Source organism: Stegostoma tigrinum, chromosome 10 (genome assembly GCF_030684315.1).
Source record: "Stegostoma tigrinum isolate sSteTig4 chromosome 10, sSteTig4.hap1, whole genome shotgun sequence".
NCBI lineage: Eukaryota > Metazoa > Chordata > Chondrichthyes > Orectolobiformes > Stegostomatidae > Stegostoma > Stegostoma tigrinum.
Window position 1 is genome coordinate 64325066 of NC_081363.1, and position 27834 is coordinate 64352899.

General features: G+C 38.2%; 1 protein-coding gene across 2 annotated transcripts in view; it reads left to right on the top strand.

The window, feature by feature from the left end:
* stxbp6 (syntaxin binding protein 6 (amisyn)) overlaps positions 1-27087 on the top strand; it is a 188411-nt gene extending 161324 nt beyond the window's left edge. The window contains exons 5-6 of one of the 2 annotated variants that reach the window (XM_048538196.2): positions 5925-6082; positions 25750-27084. In XM_048538196.2, coding sequence (XP_048394153.1) covers positions 5925-6082; positions 25750-25773 — 182 coding nt within the window. In that variant the 3' untranslated portion in view covers positions 25774-27084. Of the gene's footprint in view, positions 1-5924; positions 6083-25749 lie in introns of both variants that reach the window. The other variant, XM_059649208.1, reaches the window with a different exon arrangement.
* The last annotated feature ends 747 nt before the right edge of the window (positions 27088-27834 follow it).

Sequence of the window (27834 nt, forward strand, 5' to 3'; positions counted from 1 at the left end):
GAGGATCACTAATGGAGGAATATGTTGGAACGAAGATCCAGGAGGTATGGGGGTGGGGGAGCGGGGGGGGGAGAGAGAGTCTGTTGGGAGATACAAAACAACTGGTAGTTGGGAGATGCCATGAAATTCAGAAGTGGTCCAGAAATGTGCTTCAGCCTACTTGCAATGGACAGGTGAAAAGTTAGTCGAATCAACCAGCAAGTCCCAGAAAAGATGGGAACAGCAGTCATACAGGGCTGAATGCTGATTAAAGTTAACTTCAAAATGTAAGCAATCAAGCAGGTGACCAGCAACACCTGAATAAGAATGTAGTCCTGATGGCCCGAAAATGGGAAAAATTTGGAAGTCAAATTTGGGGGAAAATATAGAGCTGGCATAACTGGAGTGAAGGAAGGTGCTGCTGGGCAATGGCATTTTATCTGAGTGGTTATCTTGTTGTAAGGGCTAATGTGTACCCACAATTTGAATAAGAAACTCCGCAGTAACCGATACTCCAGGTGCCACCTTTGAATTCGCAAGTCAGTGAAATATAAAAGGAATTTTTAGAGTAAAAGAAAATTCCACCACCTCTACACATGCAATGACAGCAAAATGAAATACTTCCAGGATGCCCTGAAGCTCTTCACAACCAACTTGAAGCATAGTAAATCTTAAAAAAAAACTGTAGATAATTTTGCACAAGCAGCAATTAAGTAATGCCAGATAATGTATGACAATATTGATTGATGATTACTTGTAGCCTAGGACACCAGAGAAGAAGTCAGAGTCTTCTTCAAAAAAGAAATCCTTGCCTGTCTGTGAAGACCCGCAATTTAACCTTGTCTCTGAAAGACAGCAAATCCAACAGTAAGCACTTCAAATGCTGTATTGAAGCGTCAATCTAGATAACATACATATCTTTGAAACAAGACTTTGACCCACATTCTTGTCCTTCAGAGGTGGATTTGTTACCACTGAAACACAGCTGACTTCTTAGTATCTTTCTTCAGTATCTGATTGACTTTTCACTTAAAATTCACGTTAAAAAATGCATTATAGAACTTGGATCTGATATTTTGATTGTAAATGACATCAGAAGACTTGATGAATAGAAAATGCACTGAGCAGCAAACCAACTCTCTTAGTTCAATGATCACTGGTATTACTGTAATGGAGGTTCATGGTATTTTAATATCTAAATGGAAAACATCATTATCATAAGACATAAATATGAGTTAACTTGCTCATCTCAATTCTTGGTAAGGCCTCCTTTATCTTCTCCTTAGTCTGTTTAGTTTGAGCAGGCTGATGCTGTCAATGCCAGAAGAAGACACCAGATTTATTAGCTTTTAGGATATTGCACTGCCTGTCAAAATTTTAAATTAGCAGAAGGTTAGTGTATGTGAATCAGTCCTGGTTACTTAAGAGTATATATGTTTGGATTCAAATGGATTTTTTCAAATTTATATTACTTAGTGCAACAGCTGTGAAATTGCATTTGAAGTGTGATTTGAATACTCAAGAATTTGGCGTATGCTGGTATTTTTTAAGTAGCCAGCATACATATGTCCAAAGTAGAATTGGATTGTGCTAATAATTAAATATGCCAAGATGGAGGAAAGGGAAAGGTATCACTGGGGTAAGCAGAGGAGCATCATCTTGGTTTCTGGTCCTGTATGTTGTCTGGCACCTCATCCTTGGACTGCCTGGATGTGATCTGCACCTTGCAGCTATATTTCCTCTTCTAGAAAACAGATACTGTTGCGCATTGAATGATCAAAGGCTGAGTAATATACAAAAGAGGATGTATGAATCATGATGACCAATCCCAAAAAGAAAGTAACAGAGATAGAAATGGAAGGAGGGAAAAATAGTAAGAAATAGATTTGCTTTGAACTCCAGATTTGGAGTGACACACTTTCTTGTGCTCCCATGCGATAATTTGATGTACTCAGTGAATTAGATTTTTGTTAACCAAGGAGCACACGTGACAGTGACTATGGTATTCATTTTGCACATTGTGTTTTGCTTAAGCAAAACACAGCAGAACGTATGAAAACATTTATTATCAAACTATTTATATAGTTCCTAGAAAATCACTGTGTGGTGCTTTCTGTAACTGTAATTTGACAAGAGAATTGACCAGGAATTTCTACATGAAGCTAGTGCTTTAAAATACCATGCTTCAGAAATGATATGCTTCAGCCCGAAGCAATGTTCCATAGTGTGTATTAATATTTGTCAGCAGTTGACTGCTTCCATCCTGTGTTGTTATCGTAAGTACAGTATTGTCATGTAATGCTGCTGCTAAGCACAGACAGACAAATACTTCCAATTGGCTATTCCCAAAATGTAGGTGGGGGTTGGGAGATAACACTTGATTTTTATATTTAAATGATCAGGCACTGTCTTTTATCCCACGAATGATGTTTCCTGTTAGTCATGCAAAGCTGCTTTTCATGTTGCAATTTAATACAACTTGATTTCAAATTTATAAAATGCACAGAATTATTGCATCTATTCTAAAGAAATGAATGTACTTCTATATTAATGCTTATGCCAGTTGAAAATCACAATTTGATATCCTGATTTTATGTTTAAAATAAATTTGAGTCTTAGATGCTAAGTTACGCTGTTTGTCTCTGACTCTTAACCCACCCACTGTTGAATTATTCTGACAAAGGATTAATCAAGTTTTATTTGTGGCTGGTAGTATTGCATTCAAGTACAGTTTACGTTACCTACGGCAGATTTATCATTGATAGTGAATTTGTCTGCAGTGCAGTTAACCTTCCTGCTGCATCACGTTATGTTGCTAAGTTGATGTACATGCGTTACTCTTTATCCAGCAATGGAGTGAAATTATCGTTAGGACTTTTTGTAGCAAATGAAATTATTACAATCAGTTATTGAATAAACTAAATTTAACAATGGCAGGTAAAACATGAGTCCTCCAGTCTTGGAGGCAAGCAAATTGACACTTCTTATGCTTTGTGTTCTAAAAATTAAATCAAAACTCTTTTAAATATCCCTCCCATTATTTCTGAAATCCAGCAGAGAACATCTGTAAAAGAGACTAAAAACATTGATTAGTTGTAGCTGATTAATTTAAATTTGTACAGCACCTTTTGTAACCTGAGGATATTCCAAAGTGCTTTATGGACACTGCATATTGTTGAAAACAGCAGCCAATTTGTGCACCACAAACAGTAACATAATATAACCAGATCAGCTGTTTATTGCATTTAGATAAATATTAGTGGAACACTGGATAACTAAACTGTTGTCAATGCAGTGGAACTTTTTTTTAAACAGCAATCTGAGAGAGCAAACTAAGTGTCTATTTAATATCTCATCCAAAAGACAGCACTTGGGCATTGCAGCATTCCCTCTTTACTCTGAACTGTCAGATTTAATTTTATGCCCAAATGCCTTTGGACCAAAGTCCACGGCCTTACAGACTCTGGCTAAAGTGCTACCAGCTGACCCTCGGTTGACAATTTAGAAAATACAACCATTTGAAAAGACTCTGATCTGATTTGCAGTCTGCAGTTCACTGTCAAATATGATTCAGCCTATTTTATTCTTCCATTGCTGCTTAGCAAGCATTCTGTGTTAAACCCAAATTGAAATAAAGCACCTTCACTTAAAAACAAAGCCCGGGCGAAAGGTAAGTATGCCAAACTACAATAATCCTTCCAAAATATTAGAAAAAGAAAGTCAATGTATCATAATGTCCATATTTAAAGTAAAGGTGCACATGCTGTCTTGAAACCTAGTTTGGATTGCTAGCTGAATAAGGTGCACTTGTCACTGCAGCCATTGTACATTTCAGATTGTGGTGCTAATTCTAACCCAGGAAGAGAAATCGATTAGCAATTGCTGACTCGGATTTGAAATTTGGCAGGTACTGGAGTTTAAATTTAATATTCCACTGAAGATCATAGTGACAGTTGTTTCCAACATCATTCAGTAGTTAAAAGCAGGAAGGATGTCTCTTTTCCTCCCACCTGCCCTTTTATGTAGTTTGAGGATTTCGATTTAATTGACCTTTTAATTAAAAGCAAAGGCTGACCAACGAGCCCATGAGGACTGCCTGGCCGTGAAGAATTCTTGTTTGTGGGAGGTAGAGGAATGTTGCTGATATCTGTGGAATCACACTGCAGCATGATTCATCATCCTCTGGAGGCTAGTAGGAAAGAAATTCCAATGCAGTTTACAGCTGTAATAGCCAACTGTGCCCCTATAGAATATACTGTTCTTTTCAGAAATGTTCACTTGTCTGTGCTTGAGGTGGGGCTGAAAAGCATTAAAAGTTGGAGTTTTTGAGATTTTATTTTCCAGCAGGTTACCCACTGAGACTCAAGTAAGCTATTAACCATTAATTTTCTGTATGAACAGCTATTTCCATCCCAGAATTTAAAAAGCCATGATAGGATCCTCGGATGTCAGGAAAATCCTGACATCTAATTTGAGAATCGGTGCAAAACATTCCAGTCACCGGTGTCGTCATCGAGTGCAATTCCAAGATTAATTTCTTCAAATTTGGGATGATAAATTTATGGAATATTCTGCCACCTAGTGTTGACATGTTTAGTCTTTCAATAAGCAATTTTGAGATACTAGGTAGGAGCAAATTACTGACGATGCTGGAACCATCTGTCCTGAAAACACTATAAATGTTGGAGATCAGAGCAGGCCAGGCAGCATCCAAAGAGAGAGAGAGCAATCTAACATTTTGAGTCGAGATGATTCTTCTTCAGAGAGATCAGAAGGAAATTCCCAAGGTCCTGAATTTGGCCCAAGGAATGGGAAAGTCTGACTCATACTTTGCTCCCAGAGTATTTTGTGAATTGCATATATGCCATTACTGAGAAAAGTGTATGAGTTCTCTTCACAAACAAGCCCATGAATGCTAATAAAAATAGAAAAGGCTGGAAGCATTCACCAAGTCTGGCAGCCTGCTGAGTGTTCTGGTTTCAATTCAGATTTCCAACAGTGGTAGTTTTGTGGAATAGGTTGGTTTTACAATTTAATGCAGGTTGCAAAGATTACTGAACAATAACTTCCAAACATGTTAAAAATATCAATCACAATCTGTACTTTACAAATGTAAACAAGTAGAAATTATTTAGTTTTATTCCATCATGGTACAGCTATCATTCAGAATAATATTTGAATATTAGCAAATAACTTTTCCAAATGCTTGCACAAAGAGCTAGAACAAATACCTTTTGGTCCTAGATGAAGCGTAATAATAAGCTTCCTTATACCCTCTGAGTACAAGAAAATGCCAATTCAAGCCCACAACTGTCCTTTTGACATTTTAACTACCCCAGAGTTCTTTGGAGCATTTATAATAATAATAATGCAGCATAAGCAACAAATTTAAGTGGGGCATCATAAAATCCTTTGTCTTCTCTTCTGAAGACACCATCCTTCACTGGTATGTGCTTTCTTGGACATCACCGTTTTCATATTTAAGTGTTTGTTCTTCATATTAGTCTAGATGTTGGTAGAATACAGAATTGTAGAAGAACAGTACAGACCACAGTTGAGGCAGATCTTCTTTTTTATTTAGTTTTCACACAAGCGTATCCCAGCGAGTATGTTCACTTGTCAAGAGGTTCACATTGTAAGTATGTTCATTTCCTTTCCCCGACTATTTTGCACAGAAAATATCTCCCCATCATTTCAACAACCACTTGTGGGTGATCTCAGCTAAGTCCCCGAAGGAGAGAGATTAAATCTAAAGGAGGAACAGTCAGAATTAGTACCAGACAGTATTACCAGAATGTCATCCGTCAACAGTATGTAAGTGGGTAAGATTGTTATGATGATATGAAGTGCAGATCAGAGTAAAACAAGGATAATAGGTTTTCCGCCAATGTTTGGACTGACAAATCAGAAAGCTAATTTATTGTTAAAATCCTCTTCTCTCCCAGGAAATAGTATCTTGAATTCAGCTGCAGACAGTGTTACTAGTGCAGTCCAGAAAGCCAGCCAAGCCTTGAATGAACGGGGTGAAAGGTTAGGCCGAGCTGAGAAGCAGACTGCAGAAATGATGAACAGCTCCCAGCAATTTGCTGAAACTGCGCACAAGGTGAGCAACCTCAAAATCTTCATTTCAAGATAACTTAGATTTTATTAGTTCAATTATTTTCTTAGTTATTACTGTGCCTTTTGCCCCATATGTCACTTTGGGTTTTTTCTTTGATTTAAGAAATACTCATTTTAAGTCCAGCATTGGACCATAGAATGTTGGAGCAGAGGTTAGTCATTAGCTCTTCAAGTCTGCTTTACCACTCACTAAGATCATGGCTGATCAGATTTTGGTGTCCATTCCACTTTCCTGTTTGCCACCTCGTTATCCTTAGCTCCCTTGTTGATCAAACTTCTAGCCAACTCAGTCTTGAGTAAATCAACTGCAATATGTATTTTCAAATGCAATATTGAGAAATTGTGCAGTTTCATTCCACGGTAATAAAACCTGAAACTATTCAACTTTTTGCAATGTCTTTCCAAACACGTTTGCACATACAGTAGGAATAAATGTATTTGGTTCTAGACTAAGCATCTGTTGATCTTGTGTCCCAGCTGCCATGGCTTTCTAGGGAATAGAATTCCACAGACTAATGGCCCTGCAGAAAAATGTCCTCATCCCAGACCGAAAAGGGAGATCTCTTATTCTTAGACCACGTTCCTTGTTCTCACAAGAGGAAACATTCTCCAGGCATTCACCCTATTAGATTCCCTCTGGATTTTGCGTCTTTCAATAAAGTAATTATGCAAAATATTGCATTTAGGGATTGACCCTTAAAATACTAAAAGTTATACTTTTGAGAAATTGATCATGGGTCAATCTGGTGCACTTATGGTATGGTTTATTGTGAGACCAGGAATTGGACTAGTCAGTAACTAAAAGTTTGCTTTGCATGAGAGTATTGTAATTTGTGAGGAGACTACCAAATAGAAAGGGAAAAATGAGCTAATTTTAGCTATTGTTGCTCCTGCATTTGTTGGCTGTTTATTTAATATGCTGTGAAAACTTGATGCCCTCCACCACAAAGCAATTCACTTGGCACCACATCTGCAACCACTGTTCACTCCCTTCAATGCTCAAGGGAGCAGTCTATCATCTAGTAGATGTCCTGAAGTAACTCATCAAGGCACTTTGACAGCATCTTGGAAACTTCTGACCTCTATTATCTAGAAGAACAAGGGGACAGCAGATGCAATGGGAATGCCATGACCTGCAAGTTCCCCCTCAAATTGAACATCTTGGAACTATATTATTGGTTATTCGTTGTCACTAGACCTCAATTCTAACCACTCTGTGGTTTCTCCTCTATCCCAGGCATTATAGTGATTCAAGAAGGCAGCTCATCCTGCCCTCTCCAGGGGAATTAGAAATGGGTAATAAAATGCTGCTCCTGGCAGTGACACCCACACCCCATAAATTATATATTTTTTTAAAAGATCCTATCACCCATTGTTAATTTTTTCATGTTATCATTCACGTAAATGTGAGTACTGGTATGTGTGAGGGCCTCGATGGAGGATTGCAGATTGTTCCACTCTGTAATTTAGTAATTACTGGTAATTTAGCAGAATCCCTGGTTAAGTTGCTGTGAATTGCAGTTGCCTAATTGCAGTTGGTGTTGAAATCATGCCCTTGAAGGGGTTTCCTCCCTTTTGCGACCATACAGGGTCATTCATTTAGCCTCATCAGCCTTCTGAATGTGCTGTCCATCTAACTTTGGCTTTACTATAGAACTGTTGGCACATCATTCCTTCCTCATCTCCTTATTACCATCTTTCTGACGCACCCAATTGTGTAAGTCAAAGCTGTATGTTTCCCTACAGGTAAGGGAGCAGGTAATTTTGTGAACAGTTCAACATTTGCCTTTTTTGTTTGAGGCATTTTGGGGAAGATGGGGAACATTTGGTGGTATGTTGGCCAACACTTGCAGAGTACTGGGTTGAGGAATATCTATCAACAAGCTTCATGCTCTCTTTCTGCCCTATAAATAAATTCACAAGTGATGAGCTCAAAGTACACAAAGACAAATGGCAAAACCGCCCTGAAAATCCCCTGATACATTGACATGTTCTAGTTGGTAGGGTAGCTGGAGATGAGTAGTCAGAAAAGTCACCTCCATCGTTTGAGTTGAAAAAAAATGGCGAGGAGCTGCTCCTCCAGTTGCAGCCACTTTGCCCTGATTTTTGCTGTTGAAGGAAAAATCTCCTGTTGTTCCTCTCTTGCCTGTTGATTACAAGGCCAGAATTGGGGTGGCGACAGTGGTGCTGCTATTAGCTGAGGCCGGGATTGGTGGGGTTTGCTGCTGTCAGCTGAGACTAGAATTAAGGAATTGTTGCCTGCTCTGAGATCCCATCTGCTAGGGTGGATGGATGCTGGGAGAGGGGAATGCAAATGGTCCGCAGTAGAGATGACGATGGCAGGATTGGTGAAGGCGAAGAAGGCCTTGTTGTGTAGGGAGAGAAGGCCACGATGGAGATAACACTTTTAAACCTATCAACGGAATTCTCAGGAAAATGTTAATTCACTGATACAATGAATTTCTTATAAATGAATATGGAATCTGTAGTTTAAGGCTGTGTACATTTAGGGGTTACTGTACTGGCTAAAAGCACAGTGCATCTGCTGTATGGAACACTGTTAATTGTTGCATTTAGAATCTGAGATTGAGATCTTTGCAGCATTAAGGATAGTTTTGTTAAAACGTTTGTTTTATGCATATACAATGGAAACACGAGCTGTAACCTCACCAGTCTCAAAGATGTGGCTGGGGTGGTAGCTTTGTAGATGTACAGATGTGTGTCAGTTATTTTCTTTGCAAATTTCCATTGCTGAGTTGTGCATGTTAGCTTGTGCTGATTTAACACTTGAATATTGCTTTAAAAAATTACATTCTGTCAAACTTTTCATCTTTCATTAATCGGGGCAAGTAACATTTGTACTGTGTGAGGGGACTGTGCTGATTTCATTGGCAAGTGGATTCTGAGGTGTTGCCACATAAATTGTACTTGCTGATGATTGAGCAGTGAACTCCCAAGATTTAGTTAAGTAAATGAGGCAAGTTGATTCTGGTGAAAGCATTTCTCTGAGAAATGAACCAGAGAATGACCATCATCTATTGTGTTGAGTCAAAACAGGTGTTGTGTGTACATGTTCTTTTTGCCTGCAGAGAGCAGACCCCTGTATATTGTCACATGTAACTGCACCATATTGCAAGTCAAACTAACTTCTGAATTTATTATCTGCTTCAGCCTTTGCACTTTGAGGATTAAGTAGCAAATGTCCAACTGCAGTAGCACACCTAATATTGGACGCTGAATTTTACAAGTCCAGGCTTATTGGGTATGATCAATGCCTTATTCCGAAGAGAGAAGAGATTTACTGTTTGATAAGATCTATGGAATGGGCAGCCTATATTACCACACATCACATTGGCCCTCTAACACATTTTACTACATTAGTCATTCGTGTGAAAGAATATGCTTTAGTGGTGAGCATCTCTTGTGTGCTACTGTAGTGAGAAATCACTGGCTTCGGCTATTGCTTATACCTTTTTAAACACTTTGCCTTTCCATGGTAAGCTGAGAGACTAGGCACTTTTTTAGGCCCAAAGGTGAGGTCCTTAGACAGTTCATGATTATGTGCTGTTTTGTTTACATACGAGCACAACTGGCACGGTTGTACTTGGCAGCTACTATCTCTCCACTCTTGTGTCATCCCAGTGAATCTATATTGCATCTCTCCAATGTGTTGAGAGACTTCCTGTAATGGGACACCTGAAACCAAGTACGTTCAATACTTTTAACTGAAAGTTTTAGATAAGTCTTTTACGACATTTATTCTGTCATGAATGCCTCTACATACTGGAATGTTGCTCCAATATTTCTTCATAATCCAGTTTCCAATTAATATGCCATCATTCTTTAAATGTTTGTTTTTGAAACGTTCCTGTCCCTTGTTTTGTATAGTATTTCTTATTGTCCATATATATTTATTTGCTTTGGTTTTGTTGCAACTCTGAAGGCCAATTCTTTGACCCTTTTAAAAAGATTTCCCTCATGAATGAATAAATTTCAGGGATGTGTACACCACAGCAAATTAATTAAATGAGCTTTCCTAATAATGTGTTTTGCAATAAATCATGACATGATAGCTCCGTAGAGCCCATGGTAGCCCTTTAGTATAAGCCCTGTACATAAACAAGCACTAATATTTGCGCCTAGCAAATTGGAATATCACTCTACAAGTTGTACATCATGTTGAATCAGAGTCCCTACTGTGTGGAAGCAGACCGTTCAGCCCATCAAGTACACACTACTTTTCCAAAAAGCATCCCACCCCTGCCCCCTCCAAACCCCATAACCACAAATTTCCCACAACCAGTCCACCTGATCTACTCATCTTTGGATTGTAGGAGGAAACTGGAGCACCCAACAGAAACCCACGCAGATAAGGGGAGAATGTGCAGACTTCACACACAGTCACCCAAGGGTAGAATCACACTCAGGTTCCTAGCATTGTGAGGCAGCAGTACTAACCGCTGAGCCACAGTGTCACCCGTATGTTGCCAACAGCGGCTTGAGATGTCAGTCAGACTAAGTTACTTCATCAATATGTCATCTTATATCAGAAAATACATCCCGTGGTTTGGGGTGTATGGCGGAACTTATTTCCTTTTCATATAATGTAGATCAAGGAGAAGGCATTGGAGTACACACACACAATACCATACCAAAAATCTTAGAATTCTCGATCAGACTTGATATTGCAGAATTTGAAGACGATGGCTCATCACCACTTCAGAGCAGCTAGGAATGATCAATAGATGCTGGTCTGGCTAATGACACCCACTTACTAAGAATAGTTTAGTATGAGAGACGCTGTATCTTTAGGCAAGCCACTGCAGTCGGAATTATTTACCTGGGAGATGGAGAGGGCTATTCTTCACTGTTGCTGTACTCAGAACCAGCTTCCTGCAGCTCAAAACTGTGAGAAAAGGCAACATTGACATCACATAACATGTGAAGTCATTATTTCATGAGAACGTGCTATCAAAGACTGTGTCTTTAATTCACTAAGTTCAGAAATAACACCATTTTGTAAGTTGTAGCTATATTTGGATTTAACTAGAAATCAGGTAAGAGACAGTCAGGACCAACATTAATAAAGTCATAATCCAAAGTTGAGTAAAGTTAATGTAGAGGAAGTAATTTTTTCAAGGCATTGCAGTGCAGCTTTATTGAGAGGGTAGAGACGTGGTCCTACAGTAAATGTGAGGAAAATATGAAATCGCAACACATACACTTGTCACCTTGTAGTTCAAACAAGGTAGTCTGTATCATTTACTTCCATGGTAATTGCAATTTCCCTAAGCTCCCCTCTTCCTTGCAATTCCTAATTTATTGTTGCTTCTGGGATATGAGTTGTATTCTCTATATTTGAAGACTGAGGCAAAATACCTGTTTAATTCTTCAGTTATTTCCTTATTTTCCATTATTATTTTCCAGTCTCAATCTGATTTTCTATAGGACTAGTTTACTCCTCTTTAAATATTTGAAGAAATTCTTACGACCTGTTTTTATATTTCTGCTGAGCTGTCTGTTGTATTCTAATTTTTCTGTACTTTTTAATTTTTGATCTTTTTCAAAAAAAAATCTGTTTAATCCTCTGACCTGTAATTACACAATTATATATTCTGTTTTTGAGTTTGTTACTAATCTTTAACATTTCTAGTTAACCACGAATAATGGTCTGTCCTTCGGAATTTTACTTACTCATTATAACATAGCCATTCACTGTATTCTAGCATATCCCCTTAAATGTTTGCTACCACATCTCTCTCAATGTTCTTGCCAATTCACTTTATATACTAATTCTCCTTATTTAAATTAGTGTCTTGGCCCACTTCTATATCTATCTTGTATAACGGCCACTGCTATCTAGGAGTTCACTAATTGTTTCTATATACACAATACCCAGCTTAGTATAGCTTACTTTCTAACAGTCTATTTTAGTAATGTTTTGTGAGCTCCTTAGCTACAGTAACCTTGCCCAACTGTTTTCTAGTCTACGATCATATTAAATTACACCTGATTATTGCCATGTCTTTCTGACAGGCTTTCATTATTGCTCATTTATTTGCCGTCCTATTGTATGTGCTTATTGTTGGGCTTGTATGCCAATCCCACAAATAACCTCTTGTCTTTATCGCTTCCCATTTCTCTCCAAGCTGTTTTCACATCTTAGTTTCCTGAACTTGGGTCATCCCTCTCTATAAATTAACAGAACCACCCATCAGCTTTTCAGAATGTCTTGTCGTTACTAAAGCCTCATACTCTTTAAGATTCAGTCCTAGTCCATGTCATCCTGCAACCATGGCCCTGTAAGGGTGACCAAAATCTACTTCAATTCTGTTTATCTTCTCAGGTCATTTGTTTTGAATGTGAATACAGGAACAGAACTTATGAGATTGTTACCTGTTAGTTGACCCAAAAAGGGTTCCTAATCCCTGTCTTTTCCAGGGACAGTCAGTTTATCACTTCCTGTATTTATACCTGTTCAATATTGACACTCTTCTTTGATTTATCACATTTTTCTAAATTTGATCCGTTGCATCGACTATTTAGTTTAAAATTTATAATTTGATTTGCCATGTCCCAATTTGTATGTGGCTCAGGTCGTAGTCCAGAGATTTAAGACCTTTAAGTTCTGAATATTAATTTGACATCTGGCTTCTCATACTGACTATGCAGAGCTGCCCCTTGGTCCTGCCTGTATCTCTGGTTCATGCACAACCACAGCACTGGATCCTACCACTGCAAGTTATTCTCCAGCCCCAGACATCAGGAGAACAACACCTCTATCTGGATTTCCATCCTTTTCAACAGAGAATGGTATCAGTCACCCTTATTATATTGTCCCCGGTACCACCACATTGTTCTTACATCCGCTCTTGAATGGTTTTCAGTACCATTGTGTCATGATCAATTAAGTCATCCAACTAGCAGCCCTCCCTTTCATCCAACAAACTGAAAGAACTTTAAATCTGCTGGACGATTGCGGAGGCTGACAGTCCAATGAGCCCTCTTACTTGCCTCATTCATAATCATATTCTCCTGTCCTTGAATGTGGGCCAAATCAGATGACCCCATCCACTGTCTCCTGGTACAAGAATCTGGATAACCTTCCCTAATGCATTGCAGTGTCTAGCTCGGCTTCGAACCCACAAATCTTGAGTTGAAGCTGAATGTCACATACTTGTCACAGACAGAACACACAATCTCTACAGTGTGGAAGCCTGCCATTCAGCCCATCAAGTCCACACTGCCCCTCCAGAAAGCTCTCCCCCAGACCCACATGCCTACTCTATCCGTATAACCCTGGCTAATCCATACATCTCTGGACGCTATGGGCAATTTATCATGGCCAATCCACCTACCCTGCACACGTTTGGAGTAAGGGAGGAAACCAGAGCGCCGGAGAACACCCACGCATACACAGGACGAATATGTGGAGTTTGCACAAACAGTGGTGTGTGGCTGGAATCGAACCTGGGTACTGGTTCCGTGAGGCAGCAGTGCTAACTACTGTGCCACATATTTGCTCTGGACCAAGTTGACCTCCAGGAACTTCTACATGCTGCAACCACGACATCTCTCTCCTGACATTCTGAATGTATCTTAATTATTTAATTATGTTACTCAATTGTTTGTGTTGCTCTTTAAATATTTTATTAACTTTACCACCAATTTGTAAAACAAGAGTAGAAAAGACCTAGAACACTGAGCAGAGACTTACCAAACAGTTAGCTCCTTTCTCTCGTAGAAGAAGGACTAGTTGCAGTCAACCCAAATGGATGTACTTCTGTCTCTGCTGACTGAGTCCTCACTCCGCCACTCCTCTGAAAAGAAATAGGCTAAATGACTGCATATACCATAATGATGTGATTTTCATTTTTGGTAAGCATAAAATTTATTTTGACAACAGAGCAGCTTCCATGGTCTTCACCAAGAAATCCGACATTGAGCCACTTGTAGGTATTCAAAGCGCACTATCCAATTCGGACAAGTTTGTGCAGTGTACTGAAGTTGGGCTTCCTCCCATAAGATGGGTCCTATGTTGAAATATTTGAGTCTTTGTCACATTTCACATGATCTTTGCTTTGATCTGGAGTTATTCTTATTGTTCAGATGAGCTTAGGAACATTAGCGACATGTTTAGAGAAATAGAATTGTTGCTAATCAGCCTCACCAAGAGGCAAGAACTTGCAGTTAGCATGCTTACGTCATGATTTCTGATTTGTTTACTATAATTTGACCTAGAGATCCAGCAAATGAACTGCTCTGCAAAGCACTAGGAATCCATTAGCTATCCACTAGCTGTTGGATAGTGCACACTGCTTTACCAGGTTGAGGCTTCACCTGTAATATCAAGTTTAAATAAGCTTTAGATTTTTGTTTGCTTTGAAGTTAGTTTCAAGACAACGTGGGCAACGCACGAGCAATTCATTTTAGTGCTTTGTTTTAATGTCTCTTGCTACTGAAATAGATATTGGTCCCAGAGTTATGGCATAATATAATTCTGTTTGACAGGTACTCTCTATGAATCACTTTTTAACACCAGAATACATTTGTATTCCCATGAAATTAAATTATGTTAATTTCACATTGCCCTTGAAATTGCTAAACACAAGTTAGCTTTGCTGCTGTGAAATAATTAGTGTCAGTGTTGAGAAAAATTGATGTCGGCTTGGTTCCACAAGAGAAATATTTTGACTTTTTAAAAATGGCAAAACACTCCATGTTTTAAGATTGAATTTAAATGAGTAAGTAAATGCACTTAATTAAACACATGGTAGATATTGCAACATGGATTTTTGGCTCTGGATGTGCTAACTGGGGAACTTGTTTTAAATCTAGGACTTACTTACAATTGCCAGCCTTTATGTCGGGAATATTTTAAGTTGGAATTGGATACATGCAACAACACCAGGTCTCATTCATGTAGGCTATTTTCCATAAAAATCTAACCAGTCGGTATTGCTGTACCTAATTTTGGGTGTTTGTTTTTGCAGCCTGGAGTCCAGTGGTGTTTTAACTAAATCAGCTGAGACAGGAATACATTCTTAAAGGACAAATCTTTGACAGGTGTTGTGTGAATATTAAACAATGGTGTGATAATGTAAATCACTTTAAAGCATACCATTACACTAAGGGTAATGAAAATGGCCGGTTGTTTGTTGGTAAAATAAACCATTTTTATTTAAATTCAAAGGTCAAACAATTACAATAAACTAAAAGCAAAATAGTGGATACTGAAAGACTGAAACAAACAGAAAATGGAGGAGAAACTCACCTAATCTGGCCGCATCTGTGGCAAGAATTTTCCTTCCATCAACCTGCAGTTGATTGTAGCAAATTAAATGGGAGTTCAGATCATTGATTGCAATAGTGAAAACAATAATATTATCTTCCAAGTTGCCTATGCAGCCTTAAAGAATCAGGAACGAAGTGCTTTGAAAATCGCTTAAAATTTTACTATGTTATATAAAAATTAAAGTGTAGACAGAGGTTGAGGTAGAAGCTGCAATGTCACTTTTTTAAAAAAATTAAAATTTTTAATATCAAAACTAAAATAATCATTGAGACATTTACCACATTCAGCATAATTCCTATAAGACAGGTTTTCCAGCAGCAGATAATACATTGCCTTTAAAATCCATTTACCCTTCATTGAACAGGGTTTAACTTTTGGTGTTTTTAACTGTAATATTGGGAGGGAAAACAGTACACAACATACGATCAAAACCCCTGTAAATACCAAGCCAATGTGCTTCAACCCCTAACTGAAGTGCGCCTTATTTGCATGAGCATAGCATTTTCTGTTTGAAGTTTCCATGTCTTGTATGAATGATGATGCGAGGCTGCCAATGTTGGACTGGGATGGACAAGCTTCGAAAGCTGGTGTTTTCAACTAAACTTATTGGATCATAAACTAGTGTTGTGATTTCTGACCTTTTGTGTGACATTGCAAATTAGGGTCAGGTTTGTGATGTAGTCTTTAACCTTCTAGAGACCAAATTACTGCCCAAACTAATTTAGCTTTGGATCCTTGGGTTAAAAATTTCAAAACAACCTACATCCCATCACTGTAGGGAATCTAATCTAATCACCTCACTTGAGGTCAGACTAACAAACCAATATTTAACTTAGGATACCATTCAGCTAGTAACCTTGAATTTTAAATGTGTTATGAAGTTGTGTAAAGTGGGGGGTTCCTTTTAAGAGATGAAGTGTTTTTCTAAGCTTAGATTTATATCAGAGCAAAAACTGCCTGCATATAGCTGAAGATGTACAGCCAGATCTAACATTGAAACATCAATCAATTGGCTGTATGATTGGAAACCTTGGGCCTTGTTTTGATGTTTTGGCAGCTAGTTGGAATCAGCCATTAATTTAAACTGAGCACTTAGTGACTGAAAGCCAATTGAGTTTAAATTGATAGTTTTGACCCATGCGATTGTAAGAAAATTAATATTCATCCAACGTTTGAGGGAGAGGGTTTTTGAAAATCGGTGTGATAATGAACTGACAAATAAGCACCTTGCTCTCAAGAAATCTCTCAACTCTCTTTAAGAAAGCACCATTTTAACCATATGAGGTACCACGGCTCTTCTAACTAAGAGTCTTCATAGAGACATCCCTGACAGCAGGATCAGTGGAAGAAGCGTGTTTATGATTCGAGACAGTGGAGCAGGCCAAGTATTCTGGGAGACATTATTCTGCATGGACTTTGAGAGAATAAGCTCTAATCTATTTTTTCTTCTTATTACTTGGGCTATATAAGTGGAACTCGTGTTTATTGGAATAGCATACCAGTAAAATTTTGTTCAGTTCGTGAATAGTTGGGAGTTAGGGGATAATTGTTCGGTTTTCTTAGTAATTCTGTTAATTTATTCTCTTAGGGTTAAATAAATAAATTGTTACTCATAAAGTGAATATCAAGGATTTTCTTTCATTTTGACCTCTCCTTTTCAGTGCTACTATCCAGTATGCCATACCCATTTTGATATGTCTTCCTGGTCATATTCTGGGATGAAATGCCTAACTTGTGAGGGGAGATTGAGCAAAAATTGGTCTATACTCTGTGGAGTTCAGAAGAATCAGAGGTGATCTTGTTGAAACATGAAATCCTGGGTCTGACAGGATAAATGCCAGCAGGCTTCCTCTCCTGATTAGGCAGCCTGATTCGAGGATATTATAGTCTGGTAATGGATCAGCAATTTAGGCTGTGAATGAGAAACCTCTTCACTTAAGATGTTGAGAATCTTTTGGAAGTTGCCATAGGGCTTTGGATGTTCAGTTGCTACGTACACTCGACTGAGAAATTTGAGCCACAGTGAAATTGAGTCTGGAAAGTGGAGTTGAAATAAAAGTTCAGTTGTGACTTTAGAAAGAAGCCTGAAGGTCTACCCTGCTCCTGTCTTTTGTTGTTATCAATGACTGTGGGATGAAAAGGAGGTGGTGAGGTGGTAGTCTGACTGGACAAGCAATTCTGAGGTCTCGGCTTATCCTCTGAGGACAAGCAATTAAGCTCCACCGTGGCAGCTGGAGGAATTTTAAATTCAGTGAATAAAAATCAGGAATTTAAACTTAGTATTAGTAATATTAACTGCTAAACTATTGATAGTAACAAAAATGCATCTGATTCACGAATGTCTTTGAGAGGGAAATCTGCCATCCTTACCTGGTCTGCCCTACATGAGTCCAGATTCCATAAACCATGTGGTTGACTCACAACTGCCCTCTAAAATGACAGAGCAAGTCAGTCAGCAATTGGGGAATGGCAATAAATAGTTGCAGTGCCAGTGACACACTCAGACCATGAAGTAATAAATAAAGCCAAACGATAACATGCTTGAGTGACTAGAATTTTAAGCTGTCTCTAACTTTTGACCTGTACTTTACAAGAGTATTTATGATATTGTCAATAGAGTGGTATGTGTATGTTTGAAGTTGCCATTTCTCTGGGTCTTCATCATTCCCTCTTCCTCTGGTACATCCACAGCAAAACTAATCTGGGCTATAAAAGTTAACCTTTCCCCTTGTTTATAGTTTTGTATGTATTTTTCATCTCCTGACCTTGTGCATGGCTAACGGGACATTTCTCTGCTGACTCTCCTCTTAAGCTGGTCTAGAATGCATACTTGAGTGTGCATTCCTTCCTCCTGGACATCCCCTTTTTTTTTAAAACCTTTTTTGATGGGACCACATATTCAGTTACAGACAGAAAACAGTTTCACTATTCCACAGTGTGAACCATTGAAATGACAGTCTACTTTTTGAAACTGCTGTTATATTTTTCGTGACTGATCTTTTTTATTTGACAGAATCAGTAAGCAAGTATTGACTTTTCAATAATTAATATTGTGATTGCATTCCATGAGGATGGGATTGAATGGTGCTCACATTTTGTCGCCCACTAATAAGAATAAGAAAGACTTAACCTGAAACTTGCACAAGAACTTTTGCTGAGTAAGATGAAAAAAATCAATAAAATGAAATGACTTCTTTATAATTTTCATTGATCTTAACAGCAATATTTGCAGTTTTTTTTAACCAGCTGAGTTCCTCAAGATTCCCCTTTAAAAGCCTTAAATTAGAAACAGTTGAAGTTAGTTGAATTGAAACATATATGATATCTTTCACCTTTGCATGCGCACATAGTTATTTCATGTAGCTTCCTGTGTTATGCAAAAGGTTTCCTTTGGTCACCTGAGTTGGTCACCTGTGATTTTTACCTAAGTGCTGAGGTTCTGTCCTATTGTGCTGCTATAGGAGATGGTGCTTGTAATTCAACTACCTTCACATTAGCAAGTGTTTAAAACTCCAGGCAATACTTATTGTTACAATGTACTGTAAACTGCTTCAACACTTAAGATGGGATTGTCGTCTCCCCAGAAATGTAAATATTTTCTTAGGATTTATCAAAAAATGTTAGTTATCCTTCTGGCTTAGACAACAAAGTCAGGAAAGGCGAATATAGACATAGGAAGGCTATAGTGGAGTCAGAAATTGAGGTTGTGGGTTCGTGGAGACGGTAAGGAAGGTTACTGAGAAGGAGGAGTAAAAAAAAACTTAGCTGTGAGCAGTAAAAATCAGAATGATCAGGTCTACTGTACTGCAGTAACTGACAAGATAATAACTGGCAGCAGTCCCTATGGGGTAGATTCTGTCAGATTTGAAGCAATATGTTTGTCTGTCTCATGTTTACATTTTCTGGTGAAGGTCAGAGCAGCTGCAGCAATGGGTCTCTTGATTACATATCCTGATTTTTACTTATGTTCATTTGAATACATACGAAAAAAACACACTGCAAAATAGAACATTGTTTTCCCACTGCAGCTTCCTGCGATGGAAATAACAACAGCCATTGATATTGTTGCATAGATAGTTTTCCCTCCATAAAACTAATGAGGCTTCAGGCCAAGACCCTGCCAATTGTGTAAAGTCATGTGGGCTCTCACTCTTATGACTCACCATAGCTAGCTTCTATTTCAGTATTTCTATTTTCTGAAGAAGGGTCCAGACCCGAAACATCAGTTTTTCTGCTGCCTGGCCTGCTGTATTCATTCAGCTCTACACCTTTGTCTGTTCTATTTCAGTATAACCATGGACAGTTCCAGTATACCTGAGACTCACCTGGGCTAGATTTCCTGATTTTAATTCTTCCTCCTTTCCACTGTAAATCAAGTTTTCTTTTAACTTCATGGGCAATTTTCTGTTTAAGCTGAAAGATACCATTTTCAGAAAATTCAGCATTTGTTGTTTGTTGGAATAAAGTAATTATGGTGAATAGTGCCTTTTGGGTCTGGACAATGACTATTCAATGTTTGTGTTAGCATCTCATTTTTTTATTTCTCATACTAGGCACCGTATTAGCCTTTCAGAATGAGTTATCAAAATTAATATTTTATTCTATGGGCAGTTTTGCCCGCGAAACCTGAATTGTAGACTTTCCATCTTTTTACAAAGAACCCTTGCAACCAACAGATGAGATTTTTCATTTATCATAAAACATAGTGACACAGTTGTTTTTCCTACCAGGCTTGTTCTTTCCACACAAATTGTATGTTGTTTCAAATTGTGGATTTCACCCTACCCATTTAACAATGAATTGACTTGTGTATGAGCAAAATCAGCCTCTTCAGCCCCTTGAGCCTCTGCCACCCTTCGATAAGATGATGGCTGTTTTGTTTGTTTTGAATGCTGTGTTTCCATTCATTGCTGATAATCTTGCATGACTAGCATCAATTGACCTCTACCTTTTTTTAAAAAAAATGTGACCCTTGCTTTTAGAGGTAGAATTCCAAAGTTGCACTTGCCTCTGAGAAAGAAATATTCTTCATTTCTGCTTTATAATAGTGAGTCTTAATTTTTAAGCAGTGCTGCCTAATCCACTTTGTCAGGAATTTTCAGGATCTTCTAAACTTCAGTCAAGTCACGCCTCACCCTTATGAAATCCAATGTCCAACTTAAGACAACCCACTAATTCCAAATACCAACCTAGTGAACTTGCTCTAACCATCTCTAACACATTTAAAACCTTCCTGGATTAAGCCTGAAAAATGCACATAGTATTTCAGATGTGATTCATCAATGCCCTGTATAACTGAAGTTTTATAACTGAATTTAATTGTGGTCTTGACGTTATTGTTCAGCAGTGCTGAATGCACAAAGATCATCAGTTTGTCCTGAAACAAACTAAACTGAAATAGCTGGAAAAACTCAGCAGATCTGGCAGCATCAGTGGAGAGAAAGCAGATTTTGAGTTCAGACGAAGGCTCATTGGACCCAAATGTTGACTCTGCACACATGTGGCCAGACCTGCTAAATTTCTCCAGCTATTGTCTTGTGTTTCGTATTTCCAGCATGCACTTTGTTCTTTGTTTTTAATCAGTCTGTTTTGGTCTCATGACGTCAGTGCTTGTCTCAAGAGATACATTCCTGAATTATTGAATCCAATTCTGAAATAAATAATTTATCCACTTTCTTTGCTTTACTTTAAAATTTGTTTCATAGCTGCATTCTGGATGTTTTTCAAGTCTTGCTTGACACTTGTACATTTAGAACACTGCCTTCTAGGTCTGCCTTCACTCTTCAAGTCTTGCAGCTATCTTACATTAGTTGAACTCTCACTACTCCAGGGCCCTTCAATTGTCTTTTCTCATAGAAGATGCTGTTTTACCATTGTAAGTGTCCTATAATTTAGAGTTTGAAGTCTCAAAATTGCTTTTTCCTCGCCTTTCCAAAACATTGAAGGTAGAATATTGAGATTTGCATGCAATATACCAATGTGTGGCTTCACAAATTGTCTAAGATTGCAGTCATTTTTTTGGGGCCTGAATGCATTCATCTGTACAAAGTTTGTCTTCACAGATGGTAAATCGTTAATGCAGTCCATGGGCCTGAGAGATTACATGTGGCAGAAATTGATCTGTTCCACCTTGATAATTAAGATGTAATTAGCCTAATTTATGAAGAATGCAGCAGTGATGAGAATTGTACAGGGAGTGGAATCGTTGCTGCGCTTGCCTCAATCTGAGAAACCTAAACATTCATCTTGCAAATGGTATCATCAATGTGTATCCTTTTGTGTGTGCAAAAATATTTTTAGAAAATAAATATAAATTGCATGTCCTGACCCCACAGCTGTTAGCCAATAGACACGAGCAGATGGGACCATTAGTTCACAACAAGTGGTGTGGATTTAAAAATCAGTTTATGGGAACCAAGATAATGTTCTGGCTCATTGTGCACACAGATTCTTAATATTTGTTCAGTGAATATCATTTGGGGACTTAGAGGTGTGCAGCACAGGAAAAGACCTGGGTCAAAACAAACCAGCTAACTATTCAAATCCCATTTTCCAGCACCTGGTCTACAATAGCCTTGTATGCCTTGTCTATAATTACGTTTTGATGTGTAACCGCCTCACTTTGCAGCAATAAATGCATTACCTGCCATTCTACTGAAGTCACAGTCCGATGATCACAGATTCACAGAATTGTTGAGGCCATTTGACCCATCATGTCTGCACCAGCTCTTCAGTGAGCACCTTGACTTGGTGCCTTCTGCCTCACTTTGCCTGTGTACCATTTCACATTGATACTAATCAAACCATCTAATGCCGTCTTGGATGCTTCAATCGACTCTGCTTCCACCACATTTCCAGGCTGTGCGCTCCAAACTGAATCACCCTTGTAGGAAAAAAAACTTTGTCACATTTTTACTTTTGCAAATTGTTTAAACTCTGTGCCCCCTCATTCTCAATTCTATTACAAGTATGAGCGGATTCTCGCGCTCTACTCTTCGCAGACCCCTCATGATTTTGAAAGCTTCAGTTAAGGTCTGCTTTTAGCCTTCTTTGTTCCACAGAGACCATTCTCAACTGCTCAAATTGATCCATAAATCTCTTCTGTAGCCTCTCCATTCCTTCCTGTGGTGTGGCCCCCAGAACTGTACATAATGCTCCACCTGAATGTTAACAAGCATTTTGCATAAGTCTAGCACAGCTTCCATGCTCTTGAAATCTATGCCTCTGTTAATAAGGATAGAAACTGTTCTTTCCACCTGTCATGCCACCGACTGCAACCTATTCTTGTGTGTATATTGTGCTCCTATTTTGTACCTTTTGTCTGCCAGTTCTCTGTCCATTTTCTGTCCAACAGTGTCCATGTTGTTTAAAGTTCTGCGCTGCCTTCCTCACGTTTTTATATTCTCCTAAGTTTCATATCGCCCAGAACTTTGAAATTTGTCCTCTATATGGCAAGGTCTGAATCATTAAGATAGTTCAGGAAAAGCAAGGGCAGCAATACTGACCTGATGGGAAATTCCACTACAAACCTTCCTCCAGTGTGAGAAATATCCATTGGTCACTAGCTTGTTACCTATCACTCAACCAATTTTGTATTTACATTTCTATTTGTCCCTTTTATTCCTTGACCTAACCTTTTCTCAAGTCTTTTGTGTGGCATTGCATGGACTGCCTTTTGAAAGTTAACCACATAACAGCACTACTATCATCATCATTGTATGTAATCTCTTTTAAAAAAAAAATCTCCTCTTAAAAAATCATCAAACATAATTTCCCTTTCAGACATCCATGCTGGCTATCCCCAAATAGCCTAACTTTTTCTATGTGACTACTAATTTGACCCTGTTTCTGAAATATCCTTGCCAGTGACATTAAACTGGTGTATTTGCTGGATTTTTTTTCTTAAAACCTTTGAATACAGGCATATTGTCTGCAATTCTGCAGTCCTCTGGTATTTGTCCCCAGCCTAGGAAGGTTAAAAAATAGTGTCCCTGAAATTTCCACACTCTCTCCCTTTTGATATCCTTAGATGTATCTCCTGGTCCTTGTGCTTGCCAATGTTAAGTAACAACAGCCTATGCAACGTTTCCTCTTTATGAATTTTGAGCCCTTCTCGTGACAGAACTTACTCCTCTGCCGCTGCAGCCTGTGTGGCATCTACTTCCTTAATAAACACTGATATGAAGCATCCATTCAATATGTGAGCTTTTGCTTCAATGTTTAAAACTCCTGTCTTTTTTGCCCTTCATTGGACCTACTCCTTTTGACTACTTGATTATTTGTGTCTGTAGACAATTTGATTCCCTTTTAATATTAGCTGCCTGCCTTGTTCACAATTCCTTCTCTAATGTGCTTTATCCCCCACCTGCTGAACCTGCTGTATTCTTTTTAGTTCTCAATCACATTTTCTCCCTGACATCTGTCACTAGCACACTCTTTTTTTCCCTGTATTCAGGTGCAACTTGTAAAAGTCCCACCTTCCCCAGAGCCAGTCCCAGTGTCTCGGAAATCTAAGCCCCTCCCTCCTTTATTATCTTTTCTCTTACCCTTAATATTCAATGTATGTACTCATTTACATGTGGCACTGCGTGTAAACAGATGACTACTTTTGAGGGCCTGCTTGCTAATTTTCTACCCAGTGCACCAAATTCTGATTGAAGAACAGCTCCTTTCAGTTCGAGGCAAAGCAGTAGGAAGACTCATAAATAACATATCAAACAGTACTTCCCCAGCCATATCGATGCTTATTATGGATTTTGTCAGCAGCACTTACCTAATCCCAGCCTTAGTCTAAACAATAACTTGCACATGTACTGTGTCTTGACTCAAGAGAAAAGTACATAAAAAGAAAAAAAAAGGCAGAAATAATATTGCTAAACATCCAGTGTTATCAGGATAGATAATCAAAAGTTTGAAGATTTAGTCAAACAGGTACATATTAAAATGCATTCTGGGGAGGTGAGGAGGGAGAAACTTCTGGCGCTTTGGGCCAAGGCAAGCAAAACCATGGTCTCCAATGGAATTAAAGGAATACAGAGATCTTTAAACCTTCTAGCCCTGCAGCAGATTACTTAGCTAGGATGGCGCTGAACATAAAAGCTTTGGAAACAAGATGAGAAATTTAAAATGATGGAATTGTCAGACTGGAAGTCATTATAGTTTAGCAAGCACAGGGCCAATGAGTGAACAAGGCTTAATGAATCGGAAAGGTTTGGAGGGATCCAGGCCAGGTCCAGGCAGGTGAGACTAGTTTGGTTTGGGATAATGGTCAGCATGGACTTGTTGGACCAAAGGGTCTGTTCCATACTGTATGACTCTATGACTCGATAGAACCACATCTCTGCTGTTGCTCAAGTCATTGGTACCAGTGTTGACCACAATTTCCCTTGGCTCTGACTGCAGTTCCCTGAGGAGCCAATGCCTTTACCAGCTTCCAAAACAGAGCTGATTTATGTGCAAGACTCCACAAGACCCCCTATATTACCTAGCATTGGTCTTCAAATGATATTCTTCACAAATTTGGAACGTGATATGTTAATTGATTTTCTTAACCAACCAGTCTGTAATTCCTGCAATCTCTGAAAGGTTGCCTATGTATTAGACCTCAGTGCTGTTGATCTTATACACCTTGTTTTCAGTCATAAATATAATCATTATATGGTGGTTTTAAAGTTAAAAGTTACTGGAGCAATTTGTGATTTTGGAGTTATAAAAGGTCCTCTTTGCACTTACTGTTGAAACGCAGGAGTTCCATTTTCTGGCTAGCTATGGTGATGTCAATAGAAAGTTTAGCTGGTCAAGGGACAGTTATTTGAAATAAGTAGGAATGAGCCATGTAGTTGTAAATTGGCCTGGTTGATGGTGCAAAACCAAGAACATGGGCTCTGACACTATTAGTGAAGCAAGCTGAAGAACTACAGTTTAGTGAACTTCCTTTCAGAATCTGTCCTCTTATCCTTTTGAGATGTGTTCAGTTTTATTCAATCTAATCTAGAAACTGCACAAACTTCATTTAGAATATCATTCTTTAATGATTTCTTGACTGAGGCAGTAGAATTTTAGTTTCCAACCTAATCTAGTTATATTCCTGACAAATACTGTATCACTTCTTAGTTGAGTAACTTCAGAATTCATAATTTTGGTGATTGAAGTTAATTTGTCATTTTTAATGTGAGGAACTATAGTTCTGAAAGATATTAGTATTCTCTTCAGCAAATGTGCCTAATTATAACATAATGAGTGCAATTTGGGACTGAGAATTAGCGACTGAGATTCTATCATTCCTGACTCTTCATATATTGCTGCTAATGAGTTATGATAATATAATCTCTTTTTTTTTTTCTTCTCTTTCGCAGCTTGCAATGAAGCACAAATGTTGAGCAGTTGCCAAACCATTTGAGAGTTGTGTCCAGGGTGATCTTCACGCAGAGTGACAGAAGTTTGTTAATGTGCATTTCCTTTAATGGAAAGTTAATTTCTTCAAACTTGATGCTGCCAATACAAGAATATATTACAATATTTTTAAAAACTTAATTAGCAATGTTTAATGAAATACAAAACAGTCTCTTGATCTTTTTTTCAGTATCTTAGATATCAGGCTGTTCATAGCCCTGAATGATTGTAACTGTAGGCTTTCAACTTAGACAGCTTTTAATTAATGTAGTATTGTATTACACAGTAGTGATAGAATTTCAGTAATGATTTTTTAAAACTTATTTAAATCTTGATAAACTGTACCGTGGCAGAAAATCTTTGTTATAGGAATTGGACTTTTCAAACTATAATGTCACTCGAACTGTGACTGAGCAATATGTTATGTCTATTTTTAATGACGTGACTCCTAATTTTAAAACAATCCAGTCATTGTCCAATTACTGTGAACTGTACACTGAGGCACTCGTTCTGGCTCATGAGGAAAACTAGGATGTTGCAGAGCTACAAACGCAATGTAGGAAACTCAGTTTTTCAACCTGTGTGGCAATTAGCACGAGTACATTATTGAATAGCATAATGAAAAATAATTTGGGTAAATGTTTCATATTGAATTTTTTCTGTAAAATGTCACAAACTTACGTAGATTATGATAAGAGTGTCACATTTAGCCACTGGTGTTTTGTAACAGTAAAACACTGCAGGTAGACTGCTAGTACAACTCCTTTAAAAACCAAAAGGCACTCCTGACAGTTGATAACTGTTGTTAATTCTGACTACAGCAGAATGTGTTCTGCAAAGTTCTGTGCCTGTCTGTTCAGTGGGTGGGTAATTGCTCTGTTCTACTGTTTCCAACCTTGGATATCATTAAAACATTTCAATTGTGCAATATGTCTTTTTGTATAAAGTTATGTTGTACTGTAACAGCTAAAATACTTAACATGTTTGATCTAATAGAGTTTTCAAAAGATTAACCTTGAAATAAATCCCTTGAAACATGCCTAGGGAGCTTGCTTTTTTTTTGCAGGCAATTTTGGAAAACCAAGTTCATCTGCAATCTCATGCACAATGCTAGTCCCTGATTTCCTGTTAAGTTTATTGTAATTGTCAGATTTCTGTATTTTTATGCACTGGAAATTGCACATCCTGGAATAGTGTAGAACAATCTGGCTTGGGTCCCACGTGATTGTGTCTACCTTAGAATTAAATTTCAATCATCGAATATGTCACCAGAACATCTACAGCAGTGTATCCTCCCCACCTTCCCAGCTGAATAGTAAAATCTGTAATTACAAAATTGAGTGGTTTGAGTAATTGCTTGGTGAACAACAGTGGCTCCCTCCAGAGGTATTCATTGGTAGGCAGTGTGAGATATTGTATTTTGATTCTCTTTACTAACTCGCTCACAAACGCTCTGTTTACTAAGCCGCATTTCCATCTATTCTTCATACAACTGTGTTTTTGTAGTACACTTACAAGCTAAACTAAGTTTAACATCCCTTCCTAAACTGCTAATCCATTAGTGTTTTTACACCATTCAATTCTTATCAGCTCCCTGCTGCAAGCAGTGTTTAGACCGGTTTCTCTAAAACCTACCCCGAATGAATAAGTTTTAATACTGTTACCTACTCAACAAAGCCATCCTTGCCATCATGTCTTCATAACTTACTCAAAACTATGGAAAGATTATAATATTAAGTAGCCCTCTAGCCATCTCTAGGGACCTGAACAGGTTGCAGGACATCAGTTTCTTCCACCAGCATGTCCCTACCATCTGCTGCTTTTTATCTCAGAATCTCCTTATACACTACCAGTCTCTATATCAGTATTCCACATATTTCTAACATTTGTTTAGGGCTACCATCTTGTATGGATTTTTTACTTTTTAAATAAATATTAAATAGGGCCACTACCCCATTTTAAGAAACAGCACTTCTGTGAAACTACAAGAAAGAATGTGCAGGATTGGCAAAGATTGGCAATAGCAAATGAAATCTCTCAACGTAGCT